Source organism: Crocuta crocuta, unplaced genomic scaffold, assembly GCF_008692635.1.
Source record: "Crocuta crocuta isolate KB4526 unplaced genomic scaffold, BGI_CrCroc_1.0 scaffold367, whole genome shotgun sequence".
Lineage (NCBI taxonomy): Eukaryota > Metazoa > Chordata > Mammalia > Carnivora > Hyaenidae > Crocuta > Crocuta crocuta.
In genome coordinates this window covers 67,144-84,217 of record NW_027527936.1, presented here as the reverse complement: position 1 = coordinate 84,217, position 17,074 = coordinate 67,144, and the positions used below count along the sequence as shown (strand labels likewise).

Genomic DNA, 17,074 nt, shown 5'->3' with positions numbered 1-17,074 from the left:
GCTCCGTCCATGAGCAGGACGCTGCTCCTAGCCGGGCACACAATAAAGGGCGCAGCTGGACAGCTATTTCCCACCAAGGCGAACGGGCCTTTACAGTGCCTGGTGAGATAGGTCCCCTCATCCCGGTGGGGGACCCAGACCCGGAGACACCCAAGACTGAACCCAGCTTCTTGCTGGCTCCTTGAGGGCCACCAGAGGGCGCGTGCTCACAGGTTCCACGCGCAGAGGTTGGAGTGGTTAGTCACAGGCTGTGAAGCGACTGAATAGAGAGAGGGTAGAAAAGGAGCTTGGGAACCAAAGACTATTTGGACCACCACCCTGGAGTTCCAGGGCACTGTCTCCCCTTGGTGCAGAGCCTGGGGTGCAGCCACTAATGCCATCTTTCCCAAGGTACAGGTCAGGAAGCAGACAAGGGGCATCGCTGTGTGAGCCTAGAGGTGTGCACAGGTGTGGGGGAGCGGGAGAACATACTGGCTTAGCCTGGAGAGCGTCTGGCTGGAAGGAGGCACAAAATGGAGGGTTATGCCCAGCCTCTGCCATGTCCTGGGGGCAGCCAACCAAACCCTGTGTGGGAGGAAGGGAGAAGTAATAAAAGCTTTTAGGATTGGGGTAAGTACTTTAGCTTGCCCTTCTCCAGACTTGATAGACTGTTTCCATGGATGGCCCCGGACTCCCTCCAGTCTGACTGCCCTTTGGCAGAGTGACTTCGACACAGAGACCTGGGTCAGCCTTACCAAGCTGCAGCTATGTGCCACATAAAGCTAAGTGGGGGGGTAGAAACTCTAAGCAGAATGAGCCGATCAGCAGATAAAGATGGGGAAAAGGTGTGCAGAGGGCAGCAGAGACCCCATGAAAGAGAAACCCACGCTGCCCTGACAGGGAGCTGCCACTGATCTAGACAGTGTCCCAATTCCCAAATGAGGCCAGACAATACTGTCCATCTCTACACCTCCGTAAGAGTCCCCACCTCCCTTCAACAAATGCCCCTCAAAAGCTGGCGGCTATTGGTTTTGTCTGACTGGCAACCTTTCCCACCTTCTTCTACAGTTCACACTTGCAAAACATGGGTATGAAGTGCATGAGTCCACTTGAATGCAGATTTTTTTTCAATAAATATATGTTGGGTACTGTAAATGTGCTTTCTCCTCTTTATGATTTTTTAAAACATTTTTTCTCTAGCTTTACTGTATGAATACAGTGTATAACACATACAACATACAAAATATGTGTCAATTGGCTGTTTATATTATCAGTGAGGCTTCCAGTCAGCAGTAGGCTATTAGTAGTTAAGTTTTTGAGGAGTCAAAAGTTATACGCTTATAGTCGAATGCTGGGTGGTAGAGGGGTGGTCAGTGCCCTTAAACCCGCATTACTCAAGGGTCAATTGTGCTAACAGGCCCTACCCCCCTGCCTCCCTGGTCACAGGAGTAAGCACGTGAGCGAGACCTGACCAATCGGAAAGCCCTGTTTCCCTGGACACAGTGATTGAACAAAGAATGGGCATGCGACTCAGGCTGAGCCACTCTCCTGCACTCTTATAGAGGGCTGCTGGGAGATTTGGCTCTTTGTTCTCTGGGGCTATTAATTTGGGACAGTGTGAGCTAGGAACCCATCTTTCCCTGAGGCAGGTGAAAGAACACGAGAGAAGCCCATCTGGAGTGGACAGTGAGGTCACAGAGACAGAGAAGCAAGTGCAGAGAGGGAGAGAGGGCACAACATTGAGCCTCTGGATCTATCAGTGCCTGAATTATCAGTTACAGGAGCCAACAAGCCTCCCTTTATGCTTTAGCTTGTTTGAATCGGCTTCTGATCCCTTGAAACCAAAAGCAATCCAGTCCTCTTACTCACACTGACACGAGTAGGGCTCTAAGGATCCTGTCTGACTCCGGGTTCAGTTCCCTTAAGAACTTTCCCTAGATCCCTCTTGGGAAGGGTTAGAACTCAATCTTAGATTCTTCTTTCCACTCTTTAGGCTTCTGGCCATCGTCTCTGTCTTCCCTGTCACACCCTGACCACTGGCTTCAAGCAGGGATTCCCCGGCTCTCTGCATTCCTGCACTTTGGCCGGCACTTCCTCTCAGGGCTCAGCTCTTCTGCAGATGGATAAACTGGGAACACACCCCTCTGCACGTGAATCCAGGATCCCCGCACCTGAACTGCTGTCCTGGGCAGCCTTGACCCAGCATGCCTGGTCCGGTTGGCTGGTCTTCAGTGAGACCTGGGGCAAGAGGCCACCTACTCCATGAAGCCTTCCTTCAGCCTTCTCCCGCCCCCACCCCCAACAGATCTGAAGCACAATAAACAGTAACCCTGATGTTAGAAGACCTGAGTTCATGTTGCAGCCTTACCATTCCCTGAACCTTCATTTCCTTGCCTTTAAAAATAAATAAAATGGAGACTTAAACATGTGCTTGGCTCAGCTGACAGGGAATCAAACAGGGAAGCAGTTTGGTCAAGTAGGATGGACTGTGTCCACATGAGAGGTCAATTGTTTGAGGCTTGGGAGGGCTTCACTGAGAAAGACATCACTGAGTCAGGGAATGGGTGGCTCAGGGAGAGGCAATGGCTTGTGTACAAGCACAGAAACATGAGAGACGCCTTAAAGAAATGGAGGGCAATATGGGGTGGCTCAAATTCAGGGTGAAGGGAGTGTGGGGGGGAAAATAGGCTTTGGTGGTCAGCAGGTGGCAGGCAGATCATGGGGGGGAGGGGCCTTGGGGGACTTTTAAGGAGCTTATCACACTGAGGGAAGAGGGGAGATTTTGAAGAATTGACATGGTCAGACTTGCACTTTAGGAAGAACATTCTGGTTTCTTAGGGACCGCTGGATGGCACAGAGGGTAAGCCTGAAAGCAGGAGGTAGATTACCAGGGTCACAGAGGTGATGAAGGCCAGAGCAGGGAAGTTTTTAAGAGATGGTAACCCAGGAACTGTGCACCCCAAAATAGGCAGGTAATACGACTCCCCATCCCCCCAGTGAGGCTTCAGCTCCAAGTTCTCAGGCTCCTGAGTCACCTCCTAAAGTTCATGGCTGCCCTGAGGCCAGGTCAGCCTCCTTCCTCTGTCCTAATTGCTTCCTGCCAAGGAAACCGACCCCCTCCAAGCGTCCTTGAGAAAATCCTTGTGAATGCAATTGAGTGTTTCAGGAAAAGCAGGCACCTCCAGCTGCCACTGCCCCCAACTACCTGTGACAAACAGTGCCTCTCTGGCCATTACAGGTCAGGGGAGGGGGGGAGGGAGGGGAAATTCTAAGAAAAACACATCAACACTAACTGCATCCCGGGGAGGTCTCAGGGCCTGGGCTGGGCTCCTGTGGATGGTGGAAAAGGTTACACACTACACAACACCCTTGACCAGCAGGGCAGGTGAGACTGAAATCCAGGATTTGTTCCACTTGCCAAGCTGTGCACCATAGCATGAGAAGGCTGTATTTGTTCAGAAGAAGGGGTATACTTTTCTCATTAGGCCAAAGGTGCCATCCACTGGCCCAGCTGCATACTTACACTCAGAAGGGGTGGCTTTTCCTAATTTGCTCAAAGGGCACCATATGGCCTAATTATAATCTTGGCTCCTGGCTTTTCTTCTCACTCCCCACTATCCACTCATTTGGGCTCTATGATGCTTTTCACTGGACAGAGGGAGAAATAAAGCCCATTGCTGGCTGCCATTAGCTCCCTTCTGGGGAAACTGCTCGGCACACAGGCCCACATATCAGCACCTGGTCTAGCCACTGATGAATGGACCATGGGCTCCCACTATAAGCCAAGCTGAGCCCATCAGATCCTTTTGCTTGAGAACTGCAACTAAGGGATGCAGAGTGTTGTCAGCTATTGGAGGTCTTGATAGAGTGTTGGAGATGCAGCCACTCTTGCAGGGAAACTGAGGACATCTGAAGAGAAACCGAGGAAAAGAACACAGATGCAAATATTGCCAAGAGGAGGAGAGCCTCTTAGGCCCAGAGAGAAGGGAGAGACTTGTTGCCAGTTTCAGTTCTTTAGAGGCCCAGCCATTCTTGATTTTCCATCTTGAGGGTCCCTTGTAATCTGCTCGCCCCTTTCTTTGAACTAGCTCAAGAGGGTCTCCGTTCCACATAACCAGAGTCCTTGCTAAAATAAGGACCTCAGCCTCCAGAGGGTTGCTGAGGCTCCCCCACCGATGAGCTCCCCCCGGCCCTCTTCTCCCCCGTCCCTCACCCCAGCCCTAGCTTAGCTCAGAGAAGAATAAGAGCCCTCAGCATGGTCATACCTTTTATTCACTGTCAGTGAAAAAACACACCACACAGCACAGGGTTGAATAGTGAGGACAGTCACTGTGGGGACAGTCAGGAGCAGCACATGTGGAGAGGACAGGGGGCCACACTAGAGAATGAGTTGGGATGCCCCCCTCTATCACCCAGCTCCCCCATTTTCCCAGGTCTCCACATGCCCACAGCCTCCACCAAGCAGGAAGGGCCATACACCCTGGGAGGCCTGGTCCTGCCCCACCTTCCAGCAAAGGTAAAAGAAAACCTTGAAATTTTCAGAAAGAAAATTCCATGTTTTTCTGAGACTTTTCACTGCAGGATTTGAAGGGGTTTTTTTTTCCCCCAGAAATGATAAATAAAATATGTAAGAAATGTATCCTTGCTTCCACAGTGATCTCTAAAGTCAGAACAAAACCTCACCCAGGGTGGATCTTCAGGAAAATGTGTTGCTTTTGTAAATTTTCATGTAAAGACATTTACAGTGTCAGCTTAGTACCCTCTGTAGAAACCCCCCAGGTTATTCTCTCATTCTTTCTCTTTCCTTTATCTTCTCTCCCTTCCTTCTCTCTCTCTCTCTCTCTCTCCAGCACAATGAATTTCTACCTCTATAAATTGTCAGGAGAAGATCCAGTGCCTTTGCTTATGGTCTTCCTTTTTCTTAACTTTTGATTTGAAGGTAAGTTATATAATCCTGATTACAGCTCAAAGGACCGGAGTGGGAATCTGAAGTAGACCACTGATGATTTTTGGAGATAAGAAATAAGGGGCTCATCAATCAGCCCAAAAGGATGAAGGAGGACAGAATGCAGTTAGAAGGTAGATGCTGGAAACTTGCAATTCAGACTTGCTGCAAAAAGAGACAAAACTTCAAAAGGAGAGTTTGAATATACTCTATAGATTGTTTTCACTGTCTATACATTGTTGTGTCTCTGCAAGTCATACTTCAATCTCTGCTAACCTTGAGCTCTATGGCAAGTCCCTCATACTGGCACGGGGATTGGAGGCCTGCCTCTCTTCTCAGGGCACGGCCAATGCTCTACCACAGAAGCTCCTGAGCACACAGCCCTTAGGACATCCAGGAGCACGTGGGAGCAAGACTTGGCCCACCTGTGCTCCTCTCATCAGCAAGATGGCGTTCCCAGTTCCTAGCCTGGTTTTATGTGTTCACATCACTGGGCCTGACTGGCAAATGTCACCCACAGGATATGTCGAGCAGCATGGAGTGATCAAACATGCTCTCATGGGTAGGACTTGCCCACCAGCTGGAGAAAAACAAAGACAGTTCTCTTAGGGAGGAATATGATAGTAAAGACAGTGCAAAGACAGAGCCAGATGCTTCCAGGGTTCTGAGTCAGAGGCTTCCCAAGACAGCACTGACCTGTTAACAGAGCTGCCCTGGGGTGCCTGGGTGGCTTAGTCAGTTAAGCGTCCGACCTTGGCTCAGGTTGTGATCTCATGGTTCGTGGGTTCGAGCCCCACGTTGGGCTCTGTGCTGACAACTAGCTCAGAGCCTGGAGTCTGTTTCGGATTCTGCGTCTCCCTCTCTCTGACCCTCCCCTGCTCACGCTGTCACTGTCTCTATCTCTCTCAGAAGTAAATAAAAAAAAATTTTTTTTTAATTTTTTTAAAAACAGAGCTGCCCAGAAGCAGACAGCAAGATACTTAAAAATGTCAGGAGTTCAACCGAGCTCCTGTTTCTTTTTGGAAGACCACCACCTCAGGAACTTCTTAGCAGAAAGCTTGTACAAGACTTGTACTGACTTAGCTTGCCCCACAGTTGACTTTGCATGACTCAGATTCAGACAGAGGAGGAGGGAGAGACCCTGAGGGAAGAAACCCTGGTAGAGCCTTGGATTCGGATTCGAATCTTAGCGCTGTGCCAACTCCTGACCGTGTGCTCTTGCACAAGGGATTCCCCCCTTTCTGTGCCTCACTTCCCAAGTCTGGAGAAAGAGAACGAAAATATCCTAGGCTGGAGGATAGAAAGAGATGGAGTAGATGGCAAGCCTCTGAAAGTCATGAAGTTCTGTGCGATTGTGAGTTAGGTTAGATTCAGTGTTTGGGGGATGGGAACCCCACTTTGTAAAAAGCCTTCCACTGGAAGTCTCAGCTAAGCCAGGCTGTTGAATATCTATGTATCTGCGGTGCTGAATGGTAGCACAAGATACACCTAATGACCAGCTCCTCAGAGCAATGGAACATTCCTTGAGGGATAAAAACTTGCTGGTTACTGCCCGAGGATGTGAATTCCCAGCCTCACCACATGGCTGGTCATAGGCAGAAGACAGAGAGTGGCAGCTAAGTGGCCTTGCTACCTCCAAGAGTAACAAGAAGGAAGGTCCAGTAGAGTCTGGTACCAAAGGTCAGCATCCTCAAGCAACTTGCAGAGAAGGGAGGGCAGGTGAGCACTCAGAAGAGGCATGCCTCATCTCTTTCCTGGAGATACAATCCCATACTTCTGACTCAGCAATCACTCCCTGCTCCTACCCTGGGCTGACAGCACCTGTGTACAAGACTGTTGTCACCAGCAGTTCAAGAGGAAATCTGTCACGGCACATCAAAGCTAATTTCTGATCACAAGTACAGTAGAAAATAAAGGGAAAGGCTTGAAGGAGCAAGATTAATTTTCTGGCAGTCAAAGCATGCAGCTGTATAGCTCATGAATCCAAAATCGGAAAGCAGACATTGGAAAGCAAAGCCAGTACACCTGGAAGATGACAAATTACCTGGCAGACTGAGGATTTGGGGTTAGAAAAAGCCTTTCAAATGGAGCACGTCCCCAGCACTTTTTAGGCATTTTGGTCCATAAGTGCGGTCTGGCAACCCAAACAGTGGCCAGGTGGTCCCCTTCTTCTAGGTCCTTCTGTTTCTGTAGCAGTGAAAAAAAAGCCCATCTTTGAAATCCAGAAAGGAACTACCAAGATGTGGAAGATACACGAGTCTGACTCGCAGCAAACCTTGTCTTTTCTGTTTCTGAAGTCAGCATCCAACCAGAGCAAGTGCCCAATAGAGATCTGCTCACTGATTTGAAAAGGGTCATTAAAAAGGAAGTAGCAGAGGCTGCTGATGGTGACACCTCAGGACTTGATCTGATAAGAAAAAGTGTTATTTGGTAAGTTTGCTCGTATTTTCCCTCTTTTTTCTCAGCTCTCCCTCCCCCGCTTTGCAAAATTAGCATTTTCTATATTCATTTAATCATTTTACAAGAAACCAAGTAATAGAAAGTATGTTTTAATATCCTAAACTAATAAAATGACTTTAGCTCTTTTAAAGGGTTCTAAAAAAATAAGTATTGCATAAATATCAGTGTTTCTTAAAACTTCCACTCATATGGTTCCTAGACTTCCGAACACTTTTCATTCCATCTCTCTGCAGCTCTGGGTGGAGCTGAGCTGAAAGATTTCATAGTTTCTTTCAAACTAGCTAGCCTTTCCATGCCATCTGCTCCACCGTGTGCAGCGTTCCCATATGAGACCCTGACCACTGGAAGTTTGCCTCACCCTCTTGTATGAGCTTCCAAAGGGCATGGAATGTGTCTTGTAAACTACCATAACCTTTGCACCTAGAGGTGCCTGGCATTGAACAGGTGCTCAATAAACGTTAGGTCAAGAAAGGATTGAATGAACGCTCCAAAGGCTGGGGCTGGAGGGGCCAGGTAGAGTCAAGGCGGGCAGGGCGGAGACCACCTTTAAGGAATTTACATCCTCAGCAAAGGACAGGCCCACTGTGGCCCTTTAACTGGGATCTGTGGGAACACATCCTGTAAAGCATAATCCCAGGAAGAATAGAATTTCAAAGCAGACCCACAGCCCCCTCCTCAACCCTGCCTTTTGGGGCAAAAGCCAACTCTCTGTGCCCAGTGGAGGTGGTTTTGGGCCAAGACTGGGGGTGGGGCTAGACCACAGAATACCTGAGGATCTGTCTCCTTTCCAGGGTGAGGTGGTCCCTCAAGGATCTTGACTGAGGGGAGCAAGGGCTTGGGCAGAGGGGTGGGTGAGCCAGAGAGTGAGGCTAGCGTACCCCTCCCCCTGAGAGGTCATTGGGTTGGGAGGTGGCCACAGCCCTCCTGGCCAGGGGCCCTGCCCCTCACCACCCTCTACTTCTGCATGTCACACTGCAGCAGTAGCACAATGGATGGGTCACTCTTAGCCGCCTCCTTGAACTCCTCCAGTGTAATCTGGTCATCCTTATCCTGGTCCATCTTCTTGAAGATCTTGTCCACACGCTGCTGGGGCGTGAGCCCATCCTGGTTCATACGCATCATGATCACAGTGCCCACCATCTTGTAGATAGCCTGGCAGGGGTGGGGGGAAGGAAGGGACTGTGAACACCCACAGTGAGCAGGAATAATGGGGGGGGGCGCGAATGAAGGAGGTAAGGGGTGGGCAGACAGAACACTGGGAGATGGGGAGGATACTGTAAGGTGACGTATGGTCACTAAGACTGAATATTTAATGGTTATCTTGTAACCAAAGATGTCTAAAACTGGGGGAAGAGCATTCCCTTTCTCAGTAAAGAGCAAATTCATCCTTTTAGTTGTTCAGACCAAAAACCTTGACAACGTTCTTGACTCTCCCTCAAGTCCAATCCTTCTGCAAATCTTGTCAGCCCAGATTCTGCATGAGGTCCCATATACAACCACTTGCACTGCTCCTCCAGGGTTGCTGTCTCCATCAGCTCCTGACTGGCCTGCAGTGGAAGGCTCCTAACTGGTCTCCCTGCCCCTGCTCCCTTCCCATGCCCTTCGTCTGTTCTCCACACAGAACAGAGAGCTCTAAATGGCTTCTCATCTCGCTCAGGATAAAGTCAAGCCTCTACGCCAGACTGTGAGACTGGGCTCCTGGCTGCCTTTCTGACCACTTCCACTCTCCCCTCTCTCACTTCTCTCATTTCACTGTGCTCTCCTGGCTACTCCTTGAACACTGCAAACAATCTCACCTCAGAGTCTTTGCATTTACTGTTCCCACTGCACAGAATACTCCCCCCGCCCCAAGACTAATCTACATGATTAGCTCCCTCACCTTACTCAGGTTGCTGCTCACATTTCACCCTATTTACATCTCCTCCGTCGCTAGAGCTCCCCTTGCTTTGCTTTTCTTATCTTCTAACAGTTACTGCTTGACATAACCCAGGGTTTTTTGTCTTTTTGTTTTAAAATATTCTCACTATAGAAGGAAGGTTCCTCCCCACGCCTCCCCCCCAAAAAACAGGAACTTTGAACAGTGCCTGGCATACTTGTTGAAAAAATAACGAGTTAGACACTTAGGCTCTGGAGTCGGATTCCCTGGATTTGAATCATGAACCACCATTTGCTATGCTTCCACATCTGTAAAATGGGGTTTCTGTCAGTACCTACTCCATATGGTTGTTGGGTAAAGCACTTAGCATAAGGCCTGTCCTTACACTGCACGCCCAACCAATGCTAGTTAGCCACTGGGTCCGGGAGGCGGGGACAGTGGAGTGCAGCGGGGATGTTCCTGAGGTCCCACAGTAGGGTGACTGGAGAGGGCTGGAGAGCACGTGCCTCGAAGACAGGGGCGCGTCACCCGAGCGCATCCTGGCCTCCCGGATCCCCCCAAGCGCACCTCGATGATCTCCAGCATCTCCAGGCGCGTGATGCGCCCGTCGCCGTCCAGGTCGTACATCTCAAAGGCCCAGTTGAGTTTCTGCTCGAAGCTCCCGCGGGAGGTGACCGAAAGGGCGCAGATGAACTCCCGGAAATCGATGGTGCCGTCGCCGTTCTTGTCAAAGGTGCGGAAAGCGTGCTGCGCAAACTTGGAGGCGTCGCCGTACGGGAAGAACTGAGGCGCGGATGCGGGGTTGTGGTGAAGCGGCAGTCTTGCTGTCTCCCCGCGCCCGTGGCCATCCGGTCCGCCCCCTGGGGTTGCCTGGTCACGCCCCCGGCCGTCCGGCCTGCCCCCCGGGGGTTGCCTGGCCCCACCCCCAACCGTTTGGTCCTCCCCCTGGGGGTTGCCTGGCCCCGCCCGCTGCCCCCCGGCCCGCCCCCCTGGGGTTGTCTGGCCACGGCCCCGGCCATCTGGTCCGCCCCTGGCCTTGCCTGGCCCCGCCCCCAGCCCTCTGGCCCGCCCCCTGGGATTGCCTGGCCCCGCCCACTGCCACCCGGTCCGGCCCCCTGGCCTTGCCTGGCCCCGCCCCCGGCCGTCCGGCCCGCCCCCTGGGGTTGCCTGGCCCCGCCCACCTTGATGTAGAGCTGCTGGAATTCCTCCAGGTTGAGGATGCCGCTGGGGCAATCCTTCAGGAAGCCCTTGTACCACTGCTTCAGCTCCTGCTCGCTGAATTCAGTGTTCTGAACCAGGTCCTCCAGCACCTCTGGGGCCAGCTTGCTGTTGGTCTTCCCCATGGCAGGGCCTAGAGGACAGGGGCTCCCTCAGTTTGGTTCAGGGCAAGGCCACCTCAGCAGCGGTCCCCACGTCCCCCAGAGGACAGGTTCTCTTTCTCCACAACAACCCCTCCCATAACAAGTCCAACATTCCCACAGCCAGGATTACTCCTTCCACAGCAGGATGAGTCTCCTGCCCTCACCTCCACCCAGAATGACCACCCCAGGGTCTCAGCTCCCGGCCTTCTCACTGACCGGCGCTGATGCCACAGTCTTCATCCTCCCCTCTCCTGTTTACACCTGACATAGCCCCACACACCCCTAGGGTCTTAATCCTTTCCTTGTTATTTAGAGCTTTCCACACTTGGCCCCTTCCCGCCTCTGCGGGCTCTTCTCAGGGAACTAAAGAAGGTTCCTCGTATGTCCCCCGGCACCGTCTCCCAAGTTCTTTCTCAAGATTTTCTGGGCCACCCCAGCAGGAAGCTTGTCCCTCTCCTTCCTCCGTACAAATAGAAGTCCTAGCTGAGAGCACTGATGACCCTGACTAATCCTGCTTTTCATTAGTCACTCATTCCCTAAGCATTTATTGAGGCTGGCTGTGCTAGGTCCCGTGCCAGTGATGGGGATAAAGTAGATACGGGCCAACCTTCAATAGCTCATAATTGGGTCAAAGAGGTAGCTGGCCGGTTGTCAAGGGCCTTCAATTCATGCCAAGGAGTTTGGCTTTTACCCATAGGGGTTTTAAAGCAAGGGCTGGGAAGATAGCATTCAGCCCATAAACACAGAATGCTTACAAATGGCAGGTCCTGAAGCAGGTGCTGGGATAAGAGAGTAGGAATGTGTTTTAGAATTTTTCCTTTGGCTCCAGTGTGCAAGGTGGCCTGGGTAGGGGAAGGTAGAGAGGGGCCTGCTGCATGGTTCAGGTGAGAGATGGTGACACCGAGCAGAGGCCGTGGAGTGACATGGATGGACTGTGACATGCTAGGTGGGACTTGGGTGACTGAATGGGGGGATGAGAGCAACACAGAAGTTGAGGCAGAGGCTCAGATTTGGGGCTGAATGAATGCAGGTGGTGTTGCTGAGAAGCAGGTTTGGGGAGGATGAAGAGTCGGTCCCCGGCTGGAACAGGAGCCCCTCACGTAGCCTGTGACTGAGGAGTTTTCGCAGAGGAGGTTCAGGCCCTCCCCAGGGTGTATCAGGAGCGAGGCCTTGCCAGGCCCTGAAGGCTAGGTGGACATTCTTGGCTGACCTCCATGGGAGGAATGTCCCTCCAGGAACTCCGTTTCCTAGGACTTGGCCCTGGAGGTAAGCTTGACCTGCCTGGATGTGTCCCTCTCTTTGGAAGGGCACCAGGCTCCGACCCCAGGGTAGCCTGTCACGAAGATACCCTGGAAAAGGAAGCTGTTGGACTAGCAGAAGAAATTCCTCTCCCATTGTCCACTGCATGCCAGTGTGGCTTCTAATCCTTACTGCTAGGGGTGCCCTGAAGAACCAGGTTTGAGACTGGTCTGCTCCATGCCCCCTCCTTTGCTATGTGGCTTCAGGTTAGTTACAGGATATCTCTGGGCCTCACATTCCTCCACTGTGACATGAGGAAGATCAAGCAGCAGCAGGGGTAGCAACATCCTCCCCCGCCGACCACCCCCAGAGGATGAGGAATCCTCTGTGCTCTCAGGAGAAGCCAGGGAGGGGAAGGCATGCCATCCTCAGGAACCTTGAATGTGGGGTCCAAAGCAGCTGCAAGGGGCACAAGGATGCTTCTAGAACACCTATGGGCAGAAGAAGGAGGCTACATCCCCTGCTGACCCCTCCCCAAGTCCAAAGTGCACTGCAGGTTCAGGGTGTAGTCAAGCAAGCTAGAGAACCCGGCGGGGGGTGGGGGGCAGTGTCCCACAGGAGAGGTGGGGCCTCTCCTGCGTTCTTCTGGGGGGTGCGCCTGTGTCTGTGTAAGGGGCTGGGTGTGGGTGGGAGCACGTCAATGTCTGAGACCGCAAATCTGTAGAGCACATGTGTGTGTCATGATGTCTGTGTGGCTCTGGCCTTCCGTTCCTTTACTGCTTCCTGTCTTGTGCTCCCTTCCCACAATTCTTTATCTCTTCGGGTCACATCTGTCCCCAGCCCCAGTTTGGTCCCAGGCTTACTATGCCTCCTCCTTCATTTCTCTTCATTTCCTCTATTGTTCTTAGATCAAAGCTGGCAGACCCCGTAAGATATTCCTTTATTTGGGGGCGCCTGGGTGGCGCAGTCCGGTAAGCATCAGACTCTTGATCTTGGTTCAGGTCATGATCTCAGTTTGTGAGTTCAAGCCCCGCATCTGGCTTTGTGCTGATGGTGCAAAGCCTGCTGGAGATTCTGGATCTCCTTCTCTCTGCCCCTCCCCTGCTTGTACTAGCTCTTTCTCTTTCTCTGTCTCTCTCAAAACAAATAAGTAAGCTTAAGAAAAAAAGATATCCCCTTATTTTAGTGAAAACTGGAACCCAGAGAAAGGAGACAACTGGCTCAGAGTTATGTAGCAGGTCAGTGGAAGGATCCATATGAGCACTCAGGCTGAATCCATGCCACCTGCCTGGACTAGTGTCTTCAATTTATAATTCCTCTTGTCCAGCACAGATCTTCCCCACTCCTGCCTGCCTTCTGGGAAAACCTTAGCTCTGATCTCCCTATTGGCCTCAGTGGGTCCATCTTCCTGAGCTCCAGGCCACTGTATCTGACATCTAGAAAATATCCACCCCTCGGGGTGGCCCAACAGCTCCTCTGACTCCCTCATCTACAACCAGACACCCTCCACCTCTTCCCTCTCCATCGGCCCTTCCTCCCTTTCCTCCTACATCTCAGGGTGGAAATGCGATGTTAGTTACCTTTACTTCCCCTCTTTCTTTTCCCTAGGTCCAACTTGCACCAAGTCCTGTCGTTCTCTCTTTTGACACTCTCCTGGAAACTTCACCATGTCCTCTCTCTCCCCATAGTCAGGGCCAGAGGCACAGCTAAAGGGGCTGAGACTGCATGCGAAGCCATGCCCAAGGGCTCAGCTGCCTCAGAGGAAGTGCCTTTCTTCTGATTTCTCTGTTCTGAGGCAACACCATCTCTGGTTTGGCCCAGAAGTATACGATACAAGTATACCAGAAGTATACCGCTGTTGCACACCGGTCCTGCTCTGCCCTGTGGCTGCACAGAACTGCCGGCAGAGACCCAAAGGCCATGTCTGGCACACAGAGCTGTCCAATGAATGCCCCTTGGTGGATTACATGAGAGGGGCAGAACCCCCCTCTTCCTCCTTGAAATGGCGTCAGGCTCTTTGGTTTATCCGTGTTCTCCTGCCATGGCACCCACTTCAGAGACCGTGGAACCCAGACCTGGTGAAAGGAAGGATTCACCCAAGGCCAACTACAGCCCAGCAGCAGCAAGGCAAAGGCCTTGGGGGCATGTTCTGTTGGAACTGTGGCCCTGCTGAACATGGGCAGGCTCTCCTGCTACCTCCTGAGGGTTGCCCTCTGGCTATCAAGGAACTGGCACTGCCCCATACACAAAGCTGCTGCCCCTCTGCGCTCATGGGCTTCTTCTGGAAGGAAGGAAGAACTCCGGATTGTGGGCTTCAAATGGGGAGGTGGCAGCGAGGGTAGGAGGGATTGAGGGAGGCAATAATCCCACACCCTCACCCAGCTTCAGAGAAGCTGGTGCTGAGACGGTTGCCATGGTGACAACAGCTCCCTGGTCAGGAGATTTTTCTCTTTCCTCTCCTCCCTTTGCTCTTCTCCAAGCAGCAGCCATAGCGGCGGCAGTCAGGTCTTCTCCCTCTCCTCCTTAATGAGGGGCAGGGAGTGATAAACAAAGCAGGGGCCCTGGTGATCAACTCCACCTTGGAACTGTCCGTGCCACATGGGCTGGTGGTCTGGCAGGGACTCCTGACAGCTGAGAAGGGGCCTGGGCATGGAGTGTGTGTGGGAAGGGGAGGACTGGGTAAGAAGCAATGTCCCCTGGGTGAGCACTAAATGCCCCCTCCCCAGGCCTCCTCTCTGAAATGCCCTAAGGGTTCAGGGCAAGAGTGAAATGATCCCATCTGCTCAGAAATTAGCCACAGAACCAGAGCGTGTCAGTGTTGGAAAGCCATTCAAGACCATCTCATCAAGTCCACCCTCTGTCCTGCCCCCTTCCCCACTTCATGAAGGATCAGAGAGGGAAGTGACTTGGTCAAAGGCAAACAGCATGTGAGGCAAAGGGAAGATTGAACTCAGCTCTTCTGCCCTCCAGATTCAGGCCACCTTAGGGAAACGAGGGACACAGTCCACGTGGAGTTTTGGCAGGTCCTTGCGGGGCAGCAGGAAGATAGGAGAGAGGGAGTGACTGGGTGCAAGAAGGCCAGAAAAGATCCAAGTTAGAGATGTTTGAGAGGCAGAATAAGAGGACTCAGTGCCTGTGAAGGGTGGGGGGAAAGAAGGCTGGGACCTTGACAGCAGTGACAGACAGGTATGGGTGATCCTTTGGGGTCTGGTGCCCCTGGTTCATCCTCCAGCCAGGATGAAAGAGGCCAAACAAGGGCCTGTGCCTGGCCCTGGGACCATGGAGGGTGGCGGTGCTGTTGAGGGAGTGTGAGAAGGAGAATTGGAGGGGGGGGTCTTCCCTCCCCCAGGTGTGCTGTGAGTTCTGTCAGCTTGAGGGGTGGGAGGTGGGGACAGTCTGAGGGGACAACATGAGGTGGGAGTAGGCTCTCTGTGGAGGTGGAGCTGTCTTCGGGGACAGGGGCCTTGTGGTGTGAAGTGCACAGGGTGCTGCTGGGGGGCCGGGTGGCGTGGGTGGGGGCTATCTGTGGAGGTGGGAGGTTGCCATGGTGCTGGGCAACTGACTACCCATATGCAAAGGGGAAGGGTGATTGGTGCCTCCTGGAGCACCAGCAACACCACACCCCCAGGGTGTGTGTGTGTGTGTGTGTGTGTGTGTGTGTGTGTGTTGGGGGGCCAGAGCAGTGGGTGTTCTTACCTGAGCTGGGAGTAAGAAGGCGGCTCTGCCTCCCTCCCTGAGACCCATGGGGCCTGGATTAGGGTGGGAGTCCCCTGCCCAGGGGCAGCCCTCCAGATGCTGCCGCCTAAGGAGGACCCAGGGGTCAAGGAGATGAATGAGGGGAACAAGAGAGGAGAATGGGAATGGAGAGTGGAGGGGGAGGGGACAAGGGCCTGTGCCCGGCCCCGCCCGCATTACCTGAGGCCGCTCGCCGGGTCGCTGGATGGCTCTGAGCCTCGGCGGGCCGCGGGGAACGAGACTGGCTCGCGGGCTGGAGGCCAGGCTCTCCGAGGTCCGCACCGGAGCCGCCTCCCAGCTCTTGTATCACTATGTCTCTCGGAGGCGACACGATTTGCATAAGCCCCGCCTCATCCCGGGAAGATCGCGCGTTGGTTGGCTGCGCTGGAGCGGAGTGGCAGGCGGGGTTTCAGGTGGGGACGGGATGGCCAGAGAGGCCCGGCTGCCGGAGCGCGCCCCGCCCGCCCGCGCTGACCTTCTCGTAGTCGCGAGGAAGGGGGAAGGGCTCTGCCCTCATCTGTACCCCGCCCTAGGGTTCAGACCCCGGACCTAAGTCGGCGGCCAAAGGTGATGATTGAAGAGAATTCGCGCAAACAACCGCATGGTTGCCGTGGAAACGGGAAAGCCACAGTCGAGTCTCTAAGCCTTCCCTCCCAGGGCCCCAGACGGGGGTGGGGATGGAAGAGGGAATGAGTCACAAGATGCGACCCCCTCCAAGTCCCACCCGAAATTGGAGGAGGGTGACGGGGAGCTGCAGAGTAGCTGACTGGTGGAGGGAAGAGCTGGGGTGGTCGCCGCCCACGCCTTCGCCTCGCCCCCACAACACACCCCTTGCGCTGCCGGCGAGGAACTGAGCGGAGGGTGGGCGGGCGCGGAGAGCTCGGCGCGGATGGCTAGGCGCCCAGCCTCTATCTGGACCCACGCTGGTCGTGGGCTCCCTACAGCCCCTGATTCCGATCCGCTCCACACAGGCCTTCCTTAATTGCTCACGGACCCCCAAGAGGCCTCTCGGGATCTCCCCCAGAAGGTCCCTCTGCCTACCCCATGGACCCTCCATTCCGCACCCTCCCATCCTCCCGTCCCGCAGACGGAGCCGGTCCCCAGCCGCCGCCAGTCTCCCAGTCTCCGGCCTCGGATGTTGACACAAACTCGAGGTGGTTTACACTGAGTGAGTCTGGAAGGTTTCAGGGCCCCGGGAACACCTCTTCCCCTCACTTAGGGGTCTCCCCAAAGCCCGGTCGGGCTGTCCTGGCTGCACTGGCAGCTAAGAGCTCCCCACCCAAGGTGGTGGGAAGAAACCTTTTTCTTCCAAACTGGGAGGGGGCTGGCCGGGAGGGGAGCAGGTATCGCTCCCTCTGGGCCACGTGCGGGGGCGGGACTTCCAGGCATCTGTCAAAAGTGGGGCAGGGCGTCTGGGGATTGGTCGAATGGGAGCGGGGATGCTGAAGAGCAGCGTGGGAGGGGGGAAGGGGCGACGCT

The 17,074-nt window shown here is 53.5% G+C and overlaps 1 protein-coding gene across 1 annotated transcript; it reads right to left on the bottom strand.

Moving 5' to 3' along the window:
- Window positions 1-4,233: 4,233 nt before the first annotated feature.
- On the bottom strand, window positions 4,234-15,879 carry HPCAL4 (hippocalcin like 4). The gene is made up of 4 exons (XM_077751940.1): window positions 15,776-15,879; window positions 10,442-10,611; window positions 9,828-10,043; window positions 4,234-8,536 (listed from the first exon to the last, which is right to left on the bottom strand). Exons 2-4 carry the CDS (start codon window positions 10,601-10,603, stop codon window positions 8,339-8,341), a joined length of 576 nt encoding a protein of 191 aa, XP_077608066.1. The 5' UTR covers window positions 10,604-10,611; window positions 15,776-15,879; the 3' UTR covers window positions 4,234-8,338.
- Window positions 15,880-17,074: the final 1,195 nt, after the last annotated feature.

Coding starts and splice junctions, on each gene's coding strand:
- HPCAL4 (XM_077751940.1), bottom strand. CDS start 10,603: ATGGGGAAGACCAACAGCAAGCTGGCCCCAGAGGTGCTGGAGGACCTG. Junction 10,044..10,441: donor TCCAGCAGCTCTACATCAAG/GTGGGCGGGGCC, acceptor TCCGCGCCTCAG/TTCTTCCCGTACGGCGACGC. Junction 8,537..9,827: donor AGATGCTGGAGATCATCGAG/GTGCGCTTGGGG, acceptor CACCCCTGCCAG/GCTATCTACAAGATGGTGGG.